General features: G+C 34.3%; 1 protein-coding gene across 10 annotated transcripts in view; it reads left to right on the top strand.

Annotated features, from left to right (window-relative positions):
• Positions 1 to 13,675, top strand: part of LOC124364418 (hemicentin-2-like) — a 516,416-nt gene that overhangs the window by 462,546 nt on the left and 40,195 nt on the right. For 9 of the 10 annotated variants that reach the window (XM_046819906.1, XM_046819907.1, XM_046819899.1 and 6 more), the window contains 3 exons: positions 259 to 291; positions 963 to 1,113; positions 3,411 to 3,522. In XM_046819906.1, coding sequence (XP_046675862.1) covers positions 259 to 291; positions 963 to 1,113; positions 3,411 to 3,522 — 296 coding nt within the window. The remainder of the gene's footprint in view (positions 1 to 258; positions 292 to 962; positions 1,114 to 3,410; positions 3,523 to 13,675) is intronic. The other variant, XM_046819900.1, reaches the window with a different exon arrangement.

Below are 13,675 nucleotides of genomic sequence, written 5' to 3'. Positions count from 1 at the left end.
GTTTTCACACTTGTGTCGTTTAGTAGTTGTTCTCTTTTATAAAACGAGTCGTGATCCTGAGATCATGCCATAGTGCAGGATCGAGAATAAACGATATATAATGCTCATTATCGACAACGTGATCCCAAGTGAACCTGAACAATCCTCCTTTCCCAAATAAAAGAGAAAGCATCGTTTTTAATGATAAAGTTAGTATTTTCATAACTATAGTGTTCATGTAAGTAATAAATCTCTTTTTTTATGCTTGCATTGGAATAGCGGAGGCTCCCCCAGACAAAAGTGTACAATGCGGTAAGCCTAACCATGTTACTACTGTTTGAATAGGTTTTGAAACTAAATTTTTAATCTATGAATATCCTTGGCATAAAAATATTAATTTTATACATTGGTAATAGTCTACATGTATGAAATCTGTTAACATTTTCTCTCCATAGATTAGATCATCAACATAGATTCTTCTTATATACTGTTAAAATAGAGTTTTAATATTTTTTTACATCGCATATCATATACACTTTAAGTAATGGAAGTAACTCTAGAGGGACTATTTATCGATCCCTATGTACTTGCATGATATGTACTTTTATGTGACTTTTACCGTATTGGTCATTAAACATTAAACGCGGAGCTTGTAATAGCAGTAAATTGCAAAACTCCACAGAGACCAGGTTCGAGAGTGGCTGATCGTTAACCTGTGAGATACGCCTGATAACGAGTCTCATTTGTTTCAGTCTGATGGTACGTACGACACGACGAGTACGTTATCGTTCACAGCGACCAGAATTGAGAGTGGCTGATAGTTGACTCGTGAGATTACGAGTACTAACGAGTCTCATTTGTTTCAGTGTGATGGTACATACGACACGACGAGTACGTTACCTACCGTTCACAGCGACCAGAATTGAGATGGCTAATCGTTGACCTGTGAGATCACGCCTAATAACGAGCCTCATGTGTTTCAGTCTGATGGTACATTCGACACGACGAGTACGCTATCGTTCACAGCGACCAGGTTCGAGAACGGCGGATCGTTGACGTGTGAGGTCACGAATGACGTAATGATGAGCCGCAGCGAAGCACCCATGAGAGACAATATCAAGGTCGAAGTATTATGTAAGTATAGACTACTGTTATCTGAAGATAAGATTAGAGCGATGGTGTAAGTCCAAACCTCAGTTAACTCAGGAATTAGATATATAGTCAGTATATTTCAGCGAACTATTTCGGAATGAGATATAATAAGTTGAAAATTTGTATATAACTTTATTTTAGAGTTATAAAAGTCTCAAAAGTCTCATGTAATCTCGTGTTTGCTTCTAAAGTTATTCAAAGTAAATATAAATAGTTTTCGCGATTATCTCGGCTTATATTGCTTCAATGATGTTATATTATATGTTATAAACAGTGTAGAGCATAACATTTGGGAAACATTTTAATTGAAACTTTTTCATGCGTACATGAAAGTATAAACAAATATTCAGCTTAGTATTTCTCATTCCTACGTTGATCGACAAGATATGTGAACTAAATATCTATTTTCTCAGTTAATCCCATTCCAGTATTGTTTAACTGTAGTTATCATAGTTGTGGATAAAAGATTATTATATATTTAGGAACAGTGCTACTAATTTATTAACAATTACAATGATTATGTAATTTTACAGTATACGTTAAAAACACGTTTAAAACTCATAACACAAAAATATGGTGTTGCGTGCAATAAGATTTCAGATTTCGCCGAGTGACAGGATCAGAGAGTAGTTTCTCCTTAACAATCCATTAAAGTCATAACATTTATTATACTAACTTTACTATTCTTCATATTTATCCTTATGAATATGTGCATGATTAATATAAACGTCACCGTGATCAATCTTATGTAATTGTAAAAAACGTTTTGGGTGTTAACTCTATTTAGAGGTTTGGGCATATAGCCCAAAAGTTTGAGTAAGTTAGCAAACAACAAAACTCATTTACTAATGTGGAGATATTATGTTAGACCAGTCCAAAACCATTAGTGCATAGCTGTGTTAGCAGAAGTACTCGTACTGGAAGTCTAACCATTACCAACAAATTTGAATGGAGGTTATGTTTCACTTTTTATTAATATGTTAGCCAAGAGAAAAAGCTATAACAATTTCTATTACATCACCTGGAAATATTTCATTTTTACATCGATATTATTTTATGTCTGCTCGCAGAAATGTTCAAACATTGCAAATATGCATTCAGAGCAAATAAAACTTTAAATCAACACCGCTATATTGGTATTACTACACTATTCAAATAATTACATTCATTCTTTTCTCTCTGAATGCTCTCCCGTGTTAATTAATGAGCCGTAAAAAGCACTGATATAAACGTAATTAAATTCTGTGGAATGCATTTGTTGATTAACAAAGTAAAAATTACATTCTTAATTGCTTCTGTGGTTTGCGCGTATTGGGCGCTTCCACAAATAATAAAATGGTGAAATTAATTTATCATGTTTATTTAAATTGTGGATAGTAAAAATGTATAATTAACTATACGAGATGATTATACGTTTTAATAATGATTGTACATATATATTATTGAAAGAATGTATGGAATTTTGTACAGGGATTATTAATATCTAACAATATTTTTAATACATATTACATAATATCAATAGAAAACGTTTGATGTGTCTTTTATAGATTAAACATAAATCTAAAACTATAATACTATAGGACAGAGCTCTGTCCCACGGACTTCTAATGTTAATCTATAAGAGTATGTTAATCCCACGTGTTGATCAGATAGTTGGTCCAATAACCAACTGAATGTCGGGTTTATTTGTGGTGATTAACACTAAATTGTTTATTAATTGTCTAAAATTAAACTCATATATGCATTTTAATACAATACCTGACAGTCTCTAACAGTCTCGTGTTTATTTTTTTGACTAATTACTGAAAGTACACTCAAATTTGTTAGAGTTGGAAACATAAAGGAAAACTTAACGCACTATGGAAAGTACGGTTTGATGTAACGTCTTTTACTTTTAATGAATCGTTTTGGGTGCAAGCTTAGTATTTGTATACTTGAAAAGTGATCATAATTGGGCACTTATTTTATTATAAGGACACTTTTATCCTGACAATAGGAACGTACGTATTGCATATTGTTAATGCTCGTTGTGGGAAGTCTGCAGGTCGGGTACACCGCGGCAATTGTGAAATGACACGTGTACCCGATGGGGAACATATCGTCGTGAACGTGTCAACAGCTAAATTATGAGTGTGGTACCAGTGTTTTCTATTTACGACTATTTTATCATGTGTAATTTTAAGTCGTGTGTAATGTACAATACGTTCTTGAGGAATATGTATGTTCCCATTACGATCGAAGGGGACCTCGATATGTAACGACTTGTCTCATGTTCACAGATCCGCCGATAGTGACCGTGTATCCCGAGAACATAACTGTGAACGAGTCCATGAACATAACAATCCTGTGTCACTACGAGGCCAACCCCTCGTCCCTACGCGTAATCAAATGGTAAGTCACTACTTCTAGTCCGCCCCGTCCCAGCCTAACTGTATTGTTACGGCTTCAACTTCTCCAGAGCAATTGTTTCCCTCTCCCAGGAGGTTGTGCGTGTTATAATTGTCTCCGAAACTGTGTGTAATAAATGCTAAATGTGCAGAATGTAACACCTCACTAAGGATATCCTCAGTATTGCTGAAGCAGTTTACGATGTTTAGCAGTCACCAAGAATCTAATGTAAGTGAGTGGTGCAAGTGCGAGACGAACATCAACTTTTTAAAAACCAATTAGTCAATCTTTTATCAGTGTTATGATTGATATTTTTATTTTGGTGTCAATGTTTTTGAAGCCAATTTTATTGAATTTTCGTTAACGTCTTCGACGTTTTGCAAAGTTTACTTACCCACGCAGTTTTAGAGTAATGCACGCATTTTGTAAATATATTTCAATTAATTTTAAATCCTAAGATTTCAAGTTAACCTTACGTTTACAAATTTATCATGTAAGATACATTATAAAATTAACCATCAATTAAGCATCTCAAACAGTAAAATTGTACCACTCTCTATGTAAGGGATCTTTCTATTGAACATTAGATTATTTCGTAGTTCTATTCAATCTTTTATGGAACGTTTTCTGCTAATATTGTTATATTTTTCAAGCAGGTAATATGCAATTAATATCTTCGAATATTAAAACAAGGACTACAAAAGTTAAAACAAAATGGTGGAAATAATGAAAAAGTGGTAAGACCTTAATTAAAAGTTAAATTGAGTTCATAAAATTACGCAAAATAACTGGAATGTACAAGACAGTAGAAAAAGTTTAGGGCGGGACCCATTTTTGTCTGGCGGCGGATTGCGCCCTTATGCGTGTCCCGGGCTCGATAAACGGGCCTGCCACTTCAATACCAAGGTCATTTGCATATAAAAGGGCGCCCTTTGCCTGATATTATTTGAGGCCGAGTTAACGCAATTTGATTTTTATCAAAACAAAGGGTTCCAACAAAGCGGCCGCGGGCACGTCTGCTGTTGTCGTTTAAAGGTTCCTTGGCTGTACCGATTTAAAATGGAACTACTTTTAAGGGCTAGGTCACGTTCGTCTTGTGTCTTTAGCAAAAAGGAAGAGATCGTTTTCTATCCATGCACGTTTTTCCCATTACACGCTTTGTCTCTTTGGATAGTTCTAGAGCGCTTTTTTACTCCGACTCAGGATTATTCTCAGGAGAAAAATGTCTCCCTAGACTGTTGTTTTCTTGGCGAACAACAGGAGATGGCCTTTTCGAAATCCTCACTTCCCCTCTGTACCTCTTTCGACCCTCCACTTCATACTTATAGTGGTGTCGCCTCCGCCCCTGCGAAGTGGTGAACAGTGATTTATGATGTGGGTCGGGGAGAAATCGAATAAAAGAAAACAGATGTATCAAAAGTTTAGAGAAGTTAGCGCGTGGTTCGGTTGGCAATGAGGGGAAAAAGGGGAGCACGTGCTTTGCTGTCGTGTCCCCAGAATAGTACTGCTTGTGCCTTCTGCGAAATAAACGCCTTGGAAGAAAACCACTTTTGAAATGTCATTGACAGGGTTTTATTGGTACGTACACATTGTATTGACATTTAAGAAGCGTGTAACTATGGAGAGTATTTTAATTGGTACATGCAGATTGTATTAACATTTCAGAAACGTGTCACAATCTAAGTGACATGATTTTATTGGTACGTACACATTGTATTGACATTTCAGAAACGTGTCGCAATCTAAATGACATGGTTTTTATTGGTACGTACACATTGTATTGACATTTCAGAAACGTGTCACAATCTAAGTGACAGGGTTTTATTGGTACGTACACATTGTATTGATATTTAAGAAGCGTGTAACAATCTAACTTTCTTTACGAGCCATTAAAACGGTTATGGCCTAAACGTTATAAATCACTTTGGTAATTGCTATTAAGCGTTTATGTTTACAACCAGCGATGTACGGTTTGAGATAAATATCTATAATTACTGTCTTGATATATGTATAGTGCATTTGTAATGTAATGTGAAACCGATTCCAAAACATATTTTTCAATTTTTATTCAAGAAACTGATGGGTCATTTTAATACTTAGTCATTACTTGAAGGATTATTTTAGAAAACAAATATCTTCTCCCAACGGTATTGTAACCATTACTATGTGTTATAATAGATAAGTGTAACGTGAATGGGAAAGTTTCAAGCTCTTTCCGGACACACGGCACGGCAAGGTTTCTGAATACAACACTCAACTGTCACTGCTGAGGCGTCCATTATTGAAAAGGTTCTCGTAGCTTTAGAAAAGAAGGAATGTCACACTATATTGTGCTATTTAAGTAACGATTTTTGTATACTCTCTAAAAAAATCTTTTATAAATTATGTGTGGAAGCGCTCTGAAACTTCCTTGTTCTCCCCAAACGTCACTAAATATGTCATTCAGGAGTGCATTTTAAATCCTAGACCACATGGGCCAATAGGCCTACGGTACTATTTAATTAAATCCTGTTCAATTTGTTGTGTTAGTTTTGTTTACAATAACAATTTTGAGTGTAGTAATAACTTATTTAATTTAATAATATTACAATCTTATTACGAGAGTTTCAGACAAAACCTTCAACACTAGACCTAGTGTATGCAGGTTACATAGTATGATCATAAAAACGTATCAATGAATAAGGAACAAATTGAAAGGAGGAAATACATCTATTTTAAATCCATAGTTAATGGCAATTTGACCTTCAACAAAATGGACCACAAAACGAACAAGATGTTTTATATAAATTAAAAAAAAGTGGAAACTTCATAACGATTGATAGCTGAATTATGTCATATATTTGTGTATGTATATTCCAAGCAAAACATATGCATCGTATAGGAATATGACCTGTGGCTAGGAAACTAAAAATTCAATCGACTACAGTTTTCCACAATAGGGTGGTGTAATTGATCTTTAGTCGAGAAATTTTAGATTCACACCTCGGTAACTTTCCGAAAATAAAATAAAAGGTAGGTTATAATTTTTTAATTACTCCAAAAGTAATTACAGGTATTTGAATCAGGAAATTTAGAAAATGTTTTTGGCAGGTTCAAATAAAACTGCTAATGATAAAAAAATATTACATTTGTATAGTATATTCATGAAATATAAAAAATTATTTTATTCATAACATAAATTTTTATGAAAAAAAAACTGTTATTTATTCAGTCTTCTTTCATTTACATACCATAAAAAGTTCATATCCTTATATTTAACAATTTTTCTTTGGGCCTGGTTAAAATATGACCCTACATTTTGCTTCACATTCCTGCCATTGCCTGTAACAAATATAGTTTTCAATTTTTCATTTAAAAAAATGTTATCTTATGCACAGTGAAGAATTGTCTTCGGAAATTGATGAAAAGTCACTGTATTTCAAAAACGAATGCTACACCTCAATCGCTTGATTTACATTTTGACCAAAATTATATTTTTATACATTATCTAAAATTGTAGCCCAAAATCATTAAAGCTAGGCTTAGAAAATTTTTCGTTATCGTTTATAAACACAATGCCCGATCCAAGAATTCAAACCCGGGTACCTGGGATGACAAGTAGAGATGCTAACCACTCTGCTACTCGGCACATCAGAAGAACATGAAAAGTATCTATGCCTTGCGTACAACTTGGCCAGCTAAATGCAACAAAAGGAGTTTTCTTTAAGGTCTGTGGACAGTGCATTTAAAAGTGGTTTTTAAGTTACCTGGAAAGATCAGAACAATTTCTGTTATGAAGATTATAGCGCATGATTTTGAAAAATTCTGAAGTGATCTTAGTAAATCGTACATTTATTGAACTACGCCGTTCAGCTCCGAGTACGAAGGTAATTGAATTACTTGAACATTGCCGACAAATCATAAGTATTTTTCAAGAGGACAATGGAAATAATGTGTCGGAGATGCTTGTGACAGCTCATACAATATTAACAATATAATCCCTCGCGTCACGCGTGCCTGTCTAAAGGTAATCCTACAAAGGTATCGCTAACCAGAGTACTCAAACTAAGGTTTGTCTCAGCCCCATTCCATGTCAACTTGGATAGCTTCTCTCTTCCTCAGTTTTATCTTAATATAAACAGAATGTAAACGTTTCCATAATATTCGTATTTCAGTTGTTAGTTTGTTATTTGCTGAATTACACTTTTACGCATATTCCCATACAAAATCAACCTATTGCGATTGGTCTCATGGCAAAATTTATTGAAAATGTTGACATGACTTTACCAAACATGCTTCCCAGACCGTAAACAACCCCTCATTCCAAAGTGTATACGTATATTTACGTGTTTGTTGTATGTTTACGTAATTTCTGAAACCACTCAACCGATTTTTATAACATCTTATTAAAAGTATTGTTTGGTCCAACTTAATATGTATAGCTGTGTAAACGTGTTTCAACTATGTTTGAAAGTTTATATTTAAATTTATCCCACCACATGTTCTTTGTTGTCGTTATAATTAATTAACAAAGGACACTGCATGATGTTTGTCGATTATAAATATGATGCTTTTATAATTAGACTATTATTAATTTAGATTGACTTAAAATATACTGTCCCAAAAGAGTACAAACTAATTTAACTTAATATATCGTACAAAAATTTAACTAATACATATCTCGGCTAAGTGTTTTTGCACAAACCCAGCTATTTAAGGACATATAAAATAAGAAATAGTTATCTGTAACGATAATTGCATCTCTAAACTTTTTCATAAACAAATTGTTGTCTATCGAACTGTTTACGGCATACTGATTACATGTAAACCACATGAAAAATATTCATATTTTTGGATTCACAAAATGTACAGACTTCTTCCAGACAAGCCGGAAGGACTACTTACGTTTAAAAGAAATACGGCAGAATCACAAAATGGCTCTTAGCACAATTTCCGTTCTAAATCATTGGACAAGATTCGAGTAACTGAGTCGTCTACGTAAAACATTGGATCTAGAATATTCAGTAGGGCTATGTTGATATACAGCTGTTTTTAGGATGACATTTTGAAGTTGCTTAAAACTATTAATACCATGAGTTAGTAATACTTTCGAATTTTTCTATGCAGTATGTTCCTTCGGTTATACTGCACCTTCAAATAACACGTGCATCTCGTCCTTCCCCCGCCCCAATGACAGCTTTGTCGCGTACTCCAGGTCAAGGGTTTAACAGTTACGATAATCCAACGTTGATGCGACTAGACCAAACGGACCGGAAATGTACATTGTCCGTAGTTATCAAGGTTCCACTTGGCCGAACTAACAGGTGCATCAGTCCATACTAGATTCGTTTATTGCAACATACTTTCTACGGGAATACTAAACCCCACCTTCTGAAGCATTCAATTTATACTTTTAACATTTCCTCCTTTGCAATGGTGGCATTTTAAATTTAAATTTCATTGTGGTACATTACGTTAAATCTGAATATTATGCTCATCAAAAATATAAGGCACATTAATTTTGTTAGAAAATGTAAGGAGCTTGGATAATTTATTGGCTATAGATAAAACAACATTTGGTTGGACATATAATGAAAATGTGATGCGGTGAAAGACATTTTCCAAAGACATTTTAAATTAACTGTCACAATAGTATTCACTTGGCCAATATCTGTTTCTTAGCTATAAGAAAACTTTCGAGCGGCAGGAACTGGCCTACATTGTAAAAAGAGTGGTGTTGTTGCAATAATATTTAACAGGATACACTCTAAACACAGAGTATGTTTTTATTTTTGTGATTTTAGACTATGGCTGACATAATAAAATACTGTACCAAACACACATCACGCAATGAAACCAAACTAAAAGGTCTCATAAAGAAAGATTACAAGCTTAAAATCTTTCATTGAAGCACCGAAGCGGGTTCTCTGAACGGCGTAACAACGTCGATGAAAGGTTGTAGATCAGAGTTGTATTTTACATTCAATCGACTCTTTCGGAAAGTTGTACGATGAACGTATTACAAGCTGTGCGAAATTGCATGTGCGTATTAGCCCTGAAAGGGAGCGTCAATAAGGGACTCATTTAGGAAAAGCTCTTCAGCTCCGATGTTGGCCCATTTGCATATAAAAGAGCACTCTTCGTTCCAATATTATTTTAGGGCCGACATAATGCAGCGTATAAAGCGGCTGAACCGGCCGAATCTGCAAGGGATACCCGGCTCGATTTCTTTTATAAGGATAAATGTTTAAAATATTGAATTCAGGAAAGAGCGTAAAGTACGAGTTCGTAGTCCACGTTAGTTTGGTGAGTAATTTGTATGTTACATTTTGATATTCACAATAGTCCAGGAGCTGAGAGCCACTTTCATATGGACTCAACCAGGTTTTAGTTGAAACTTATACAGAATATTCCTCTAAGAATGAAAGTATTCGCACACAGTCTTCATTGGAATAAGATGAGTTAACAAGTTAATAATATGAAGCTTTATATACTTGAGATACTTCGAACCAACCGTTAGGCGCGCAAAGGAACATTATGTCAGTGTCACCTAAATATATGTAGATCTGCCTTCTTTCACAATATTTGCCTTCTTTCAGTCACTTTATATTTAGTTGTCTATCGGTAATCTGACTATTATGTATCTGACGCATGAAGTATGTGATGCTAAGAAACGTGTGAAAACATGTGAATATAAGAAAAATATAATTTAATAAGTTCCACTATTTAAACACTTTAATTTTCATCTAACTTAGTATAGCTGACGATCAATGTATTTTCTTAGCAGAAATTCCTCTATTTATTTCTATATTCAGGTCCTGATGTACTTAAACAATACCAATTAGCTCTCCTCTTGTAGACTATAAAACTTTTTACGAATTTCTTCTTTGAACGTGACCTGTAGCATTTTACGACTTATTTACTATAATATGAGGCTAACCCTAATTTTTTTGTAATTTTACGCCATGAAACACGTGATCAGCGATTCTCTTGAAACTTCGAGAATCATTTAGAAATGCCGCGCTAAGCCAAAGCGAGGTGCCAAGCGTAGGTTGCGTCTCACGAGGACTTCACACGTACCTGTAAAGGGAATACCTAACAAGTGTGGGCCTCAGTCTTCTCTTGAGTTAGTTAGGCGTTCTGTTCACATGGGACCGCCTACACACTCGAGCTGGCTGAGGCACGACTTCTCTCTGCCATTCTCTGCACAGCTGGCTGTGTATGTTTCCCGGCTATCCCTCATGGTACAAGGGTGTTTCTATTGTTGAACGCTTCATCATCTCATGGTTCTTTATTTAATATTCATATACATAAATGGCATGCTGTGTGTTATTAATTCATCGTCCAATTAATAATAAATAGAAAAGATGATTAATTAATTAAATTTTGTGAATTTTAAATCAATATGTTCTAACGTTACGGCAGAGTACATCTTTATTACAGCAAAATTGTTCAAATATCTCAAAATTGCAAATTCAAACACTTATCATTACCATTCATGCATATTTCAACGAAGCTTACGAATTGTGTAAAGCAACGAAGCTCTTATGTGCTTTAAAAAATGTTCCAGTTAAAAATTGTTCGTAGTGAATTTATATATTATTTTACTGAGTTTAATGATTCCTAGAGAATTTGGAATTCAATTTAATTAACTTAATGAAAATGTATGTTTTATAAATTTCTACAAGGTCTTTCAAATTTTAAATAGGCATCATTCAAGTTAATTTTAATGTTTATCAACACATTCTGGGTAACTAAGTGTAACAACTCTTTACTTCCAACCAGTAAACTAAGTTTCGACGAATGTACTTGTTTATCACTAAAACTTTTACATGGAGTACAATTAAAGCAAAAATTAACAACCGAACTCACCTTGTTGTAAGATATTACAGCTCTCGTAGCGCTCGCAAACGGTTGATACACAGGCGTAATGCACCGTTTATCCGGGCCGAGAGCCGTCGCTGAATGATTTGTGTAACCCCTCGGGCAACAAATCGAATAAAAGAAAACAGATGTATCAAAAGTTTAGGAAGTTAGACCGTGCGCGGATTAGCAATGAGGAGACCAGAGTAGCACGTGCGGTATAGTCACGTCTCTCGTAAACTGCTAACTTTTACTGATACTGATACCGCGGCTCTACCTCAGCCTGTCCGTGATTGGCGTAGTTTATACGGACCTGAGTGTCCATTTAAGAATCTTAACTGTTGAGGATTATGGAATAAATTGTAGTAGTATATTTGTCGCAAAGTTTGTCTCCCTTTAGCTGGATGAATCTTTGAATATTTTTCGAAATGTAATGCTAAATAAATAATAAATTCTTGCATTGTTGCATAACATAACATATTATAAGAACACATTTAACGATTCAAGGTTTGAAAATTGAAATTTTTGTTAATTATATTAATGTTGGATTTAAGGAAAACATAATACAACCATTGTTTTCCTGGAGTGCGGAAGGTGCCAGCGCAGATGTAAAAGGTTCAGTATAATAATGTTACATTATTACGTGAATGCATTTGGAGATTAGTAGATTTTATGGATTGTAATGGAGTGGTTATACAATTTAATCCATTATATACGGTTAAATTCTTTGCAAACATAGTAATGCATTAACTAAGCTAATAATGAACACATGTAAGTTAGGCATGCGGTTCTATCATCCAACAAAAGTCGTGACTCCCACTTTTTAATATTCTGTTCGTTTCTATCCTATCTATGGTAGTAATATTCTTTACGATCCCAAAAATTAATATAAAATCAGTACAGACCGATGTGAACTGTACTTTGTCAATGAATGGTAGTCATTGTTACTGTAAATATCGAAATAGGATTTATGCCTAATGTAGTTGTAGCTCTGCTCTCATTGGGCTTCGGGAAACAGGCATTCTGTCAAGCAATATTTATCGGATCTCTTTAATTGGGGTGGAATTGTATCCAAATTTGGAATAAAGATTCTGACGTAACTTGATACCGTTTCAACAGCAATGTGGACAAGCTTATGTTTATTGTTTAAGGACCTGACATGGCCGTCAGTGCAACTACCCGGAAGTACGATGGGCAACTCTGGAAAGGTTTTAGACACTTAAATCTTGGTACACAAGTTCTTCGTGAACCAATACAATTCATATTGATATCGGATTCAACAGGTCAAATGGCAGTCTGTCCATCTGTCTCGCCATATACGTGATAACTATTTCGTTACTTTCTGCTGAGTCCTTCAATACTCCGTTATATCGGTTTATTATAGCCATCAACTTGTGTTCTGAGTTTCTGAAACACTTACTATCATGTTCTTAACCTCTTAAAGAAGAGGTAACTCTCCGGCTACTTACTGGCGATAAGAATTTTGTAATCTGAGTTGCCTCCAGTATTTCGTCACCTACTATACATTAATTAATGTTGCATCGGTTGTGCAAACTTTTAAATTATTTGATATCTCCCGAACACCTAATGTGTTTTAGATACATGATATGAGTATCATTGAACCTCACTAATTTTAATTGTGATACGGACTAATCTCTATGCACCTACTTTGGGAATTCTTGAATAAACTCGGTTATGCCATAATAGCCCACCCACTCTAAGCATTATTAATTTACCCAGCTGCTTATTGATCTTACGCTGTAAGGTTGTACGACAAGGCTCCATATTAGAGATGGAGAGTGTTCCGAGGCTAAGCCAGCTCTGACTAATGCGCAAGTGTTTGCGTAATCTGATTGCCAATGGCATACGTGATTCTGGCAGAAACTGGCTTCAGTGTGGACATCCACAAAACTAACAACATTAATAAGTTACTCACTTTGTTGCAATTTAATGGTTAAAGCATATAGCAATTGAAGCAAAAGAAGAAGCATTAGATTAGTATACCAAATATATATATATATATATATATATATATATATATATATATATATATATATATATATATATATATATATATATATACCATTATTTTTACTGTAATATACAACAACATATTTTTAAAAATAGTATCTTTAGTACATTTATTAGAAAAGTATGATACACATGTACGCAAAAAAAATTTTTTTAAATTAGGTCTTATTTGACCCAATAATTGTGTACATATTCACGTTAGTGTTTCATTATGACTTTTTTCTGATAATTAATTTAATACTTTCGTTATGCGGCTAAACAAATCATACTGAAACTGATATTT

Source organism: Homalodisca vitripennis, chromosome 6 (assembly GCF_021130785.1).
Source record: "Homalodisca vitripennis isolate AUS2020 chromosome 6, UT_GWSS_2.1, whole genome shotgun sequence".
NCBI lineage: Eukaryota > Metazoa > Arthropoda > Insecta > Hemiptera > Cicadellidae > Homalodisca > Homalodisca vitripennis.
This window is presented reverse-complemented; position numbering and strand designations above follow the sequence as displayed.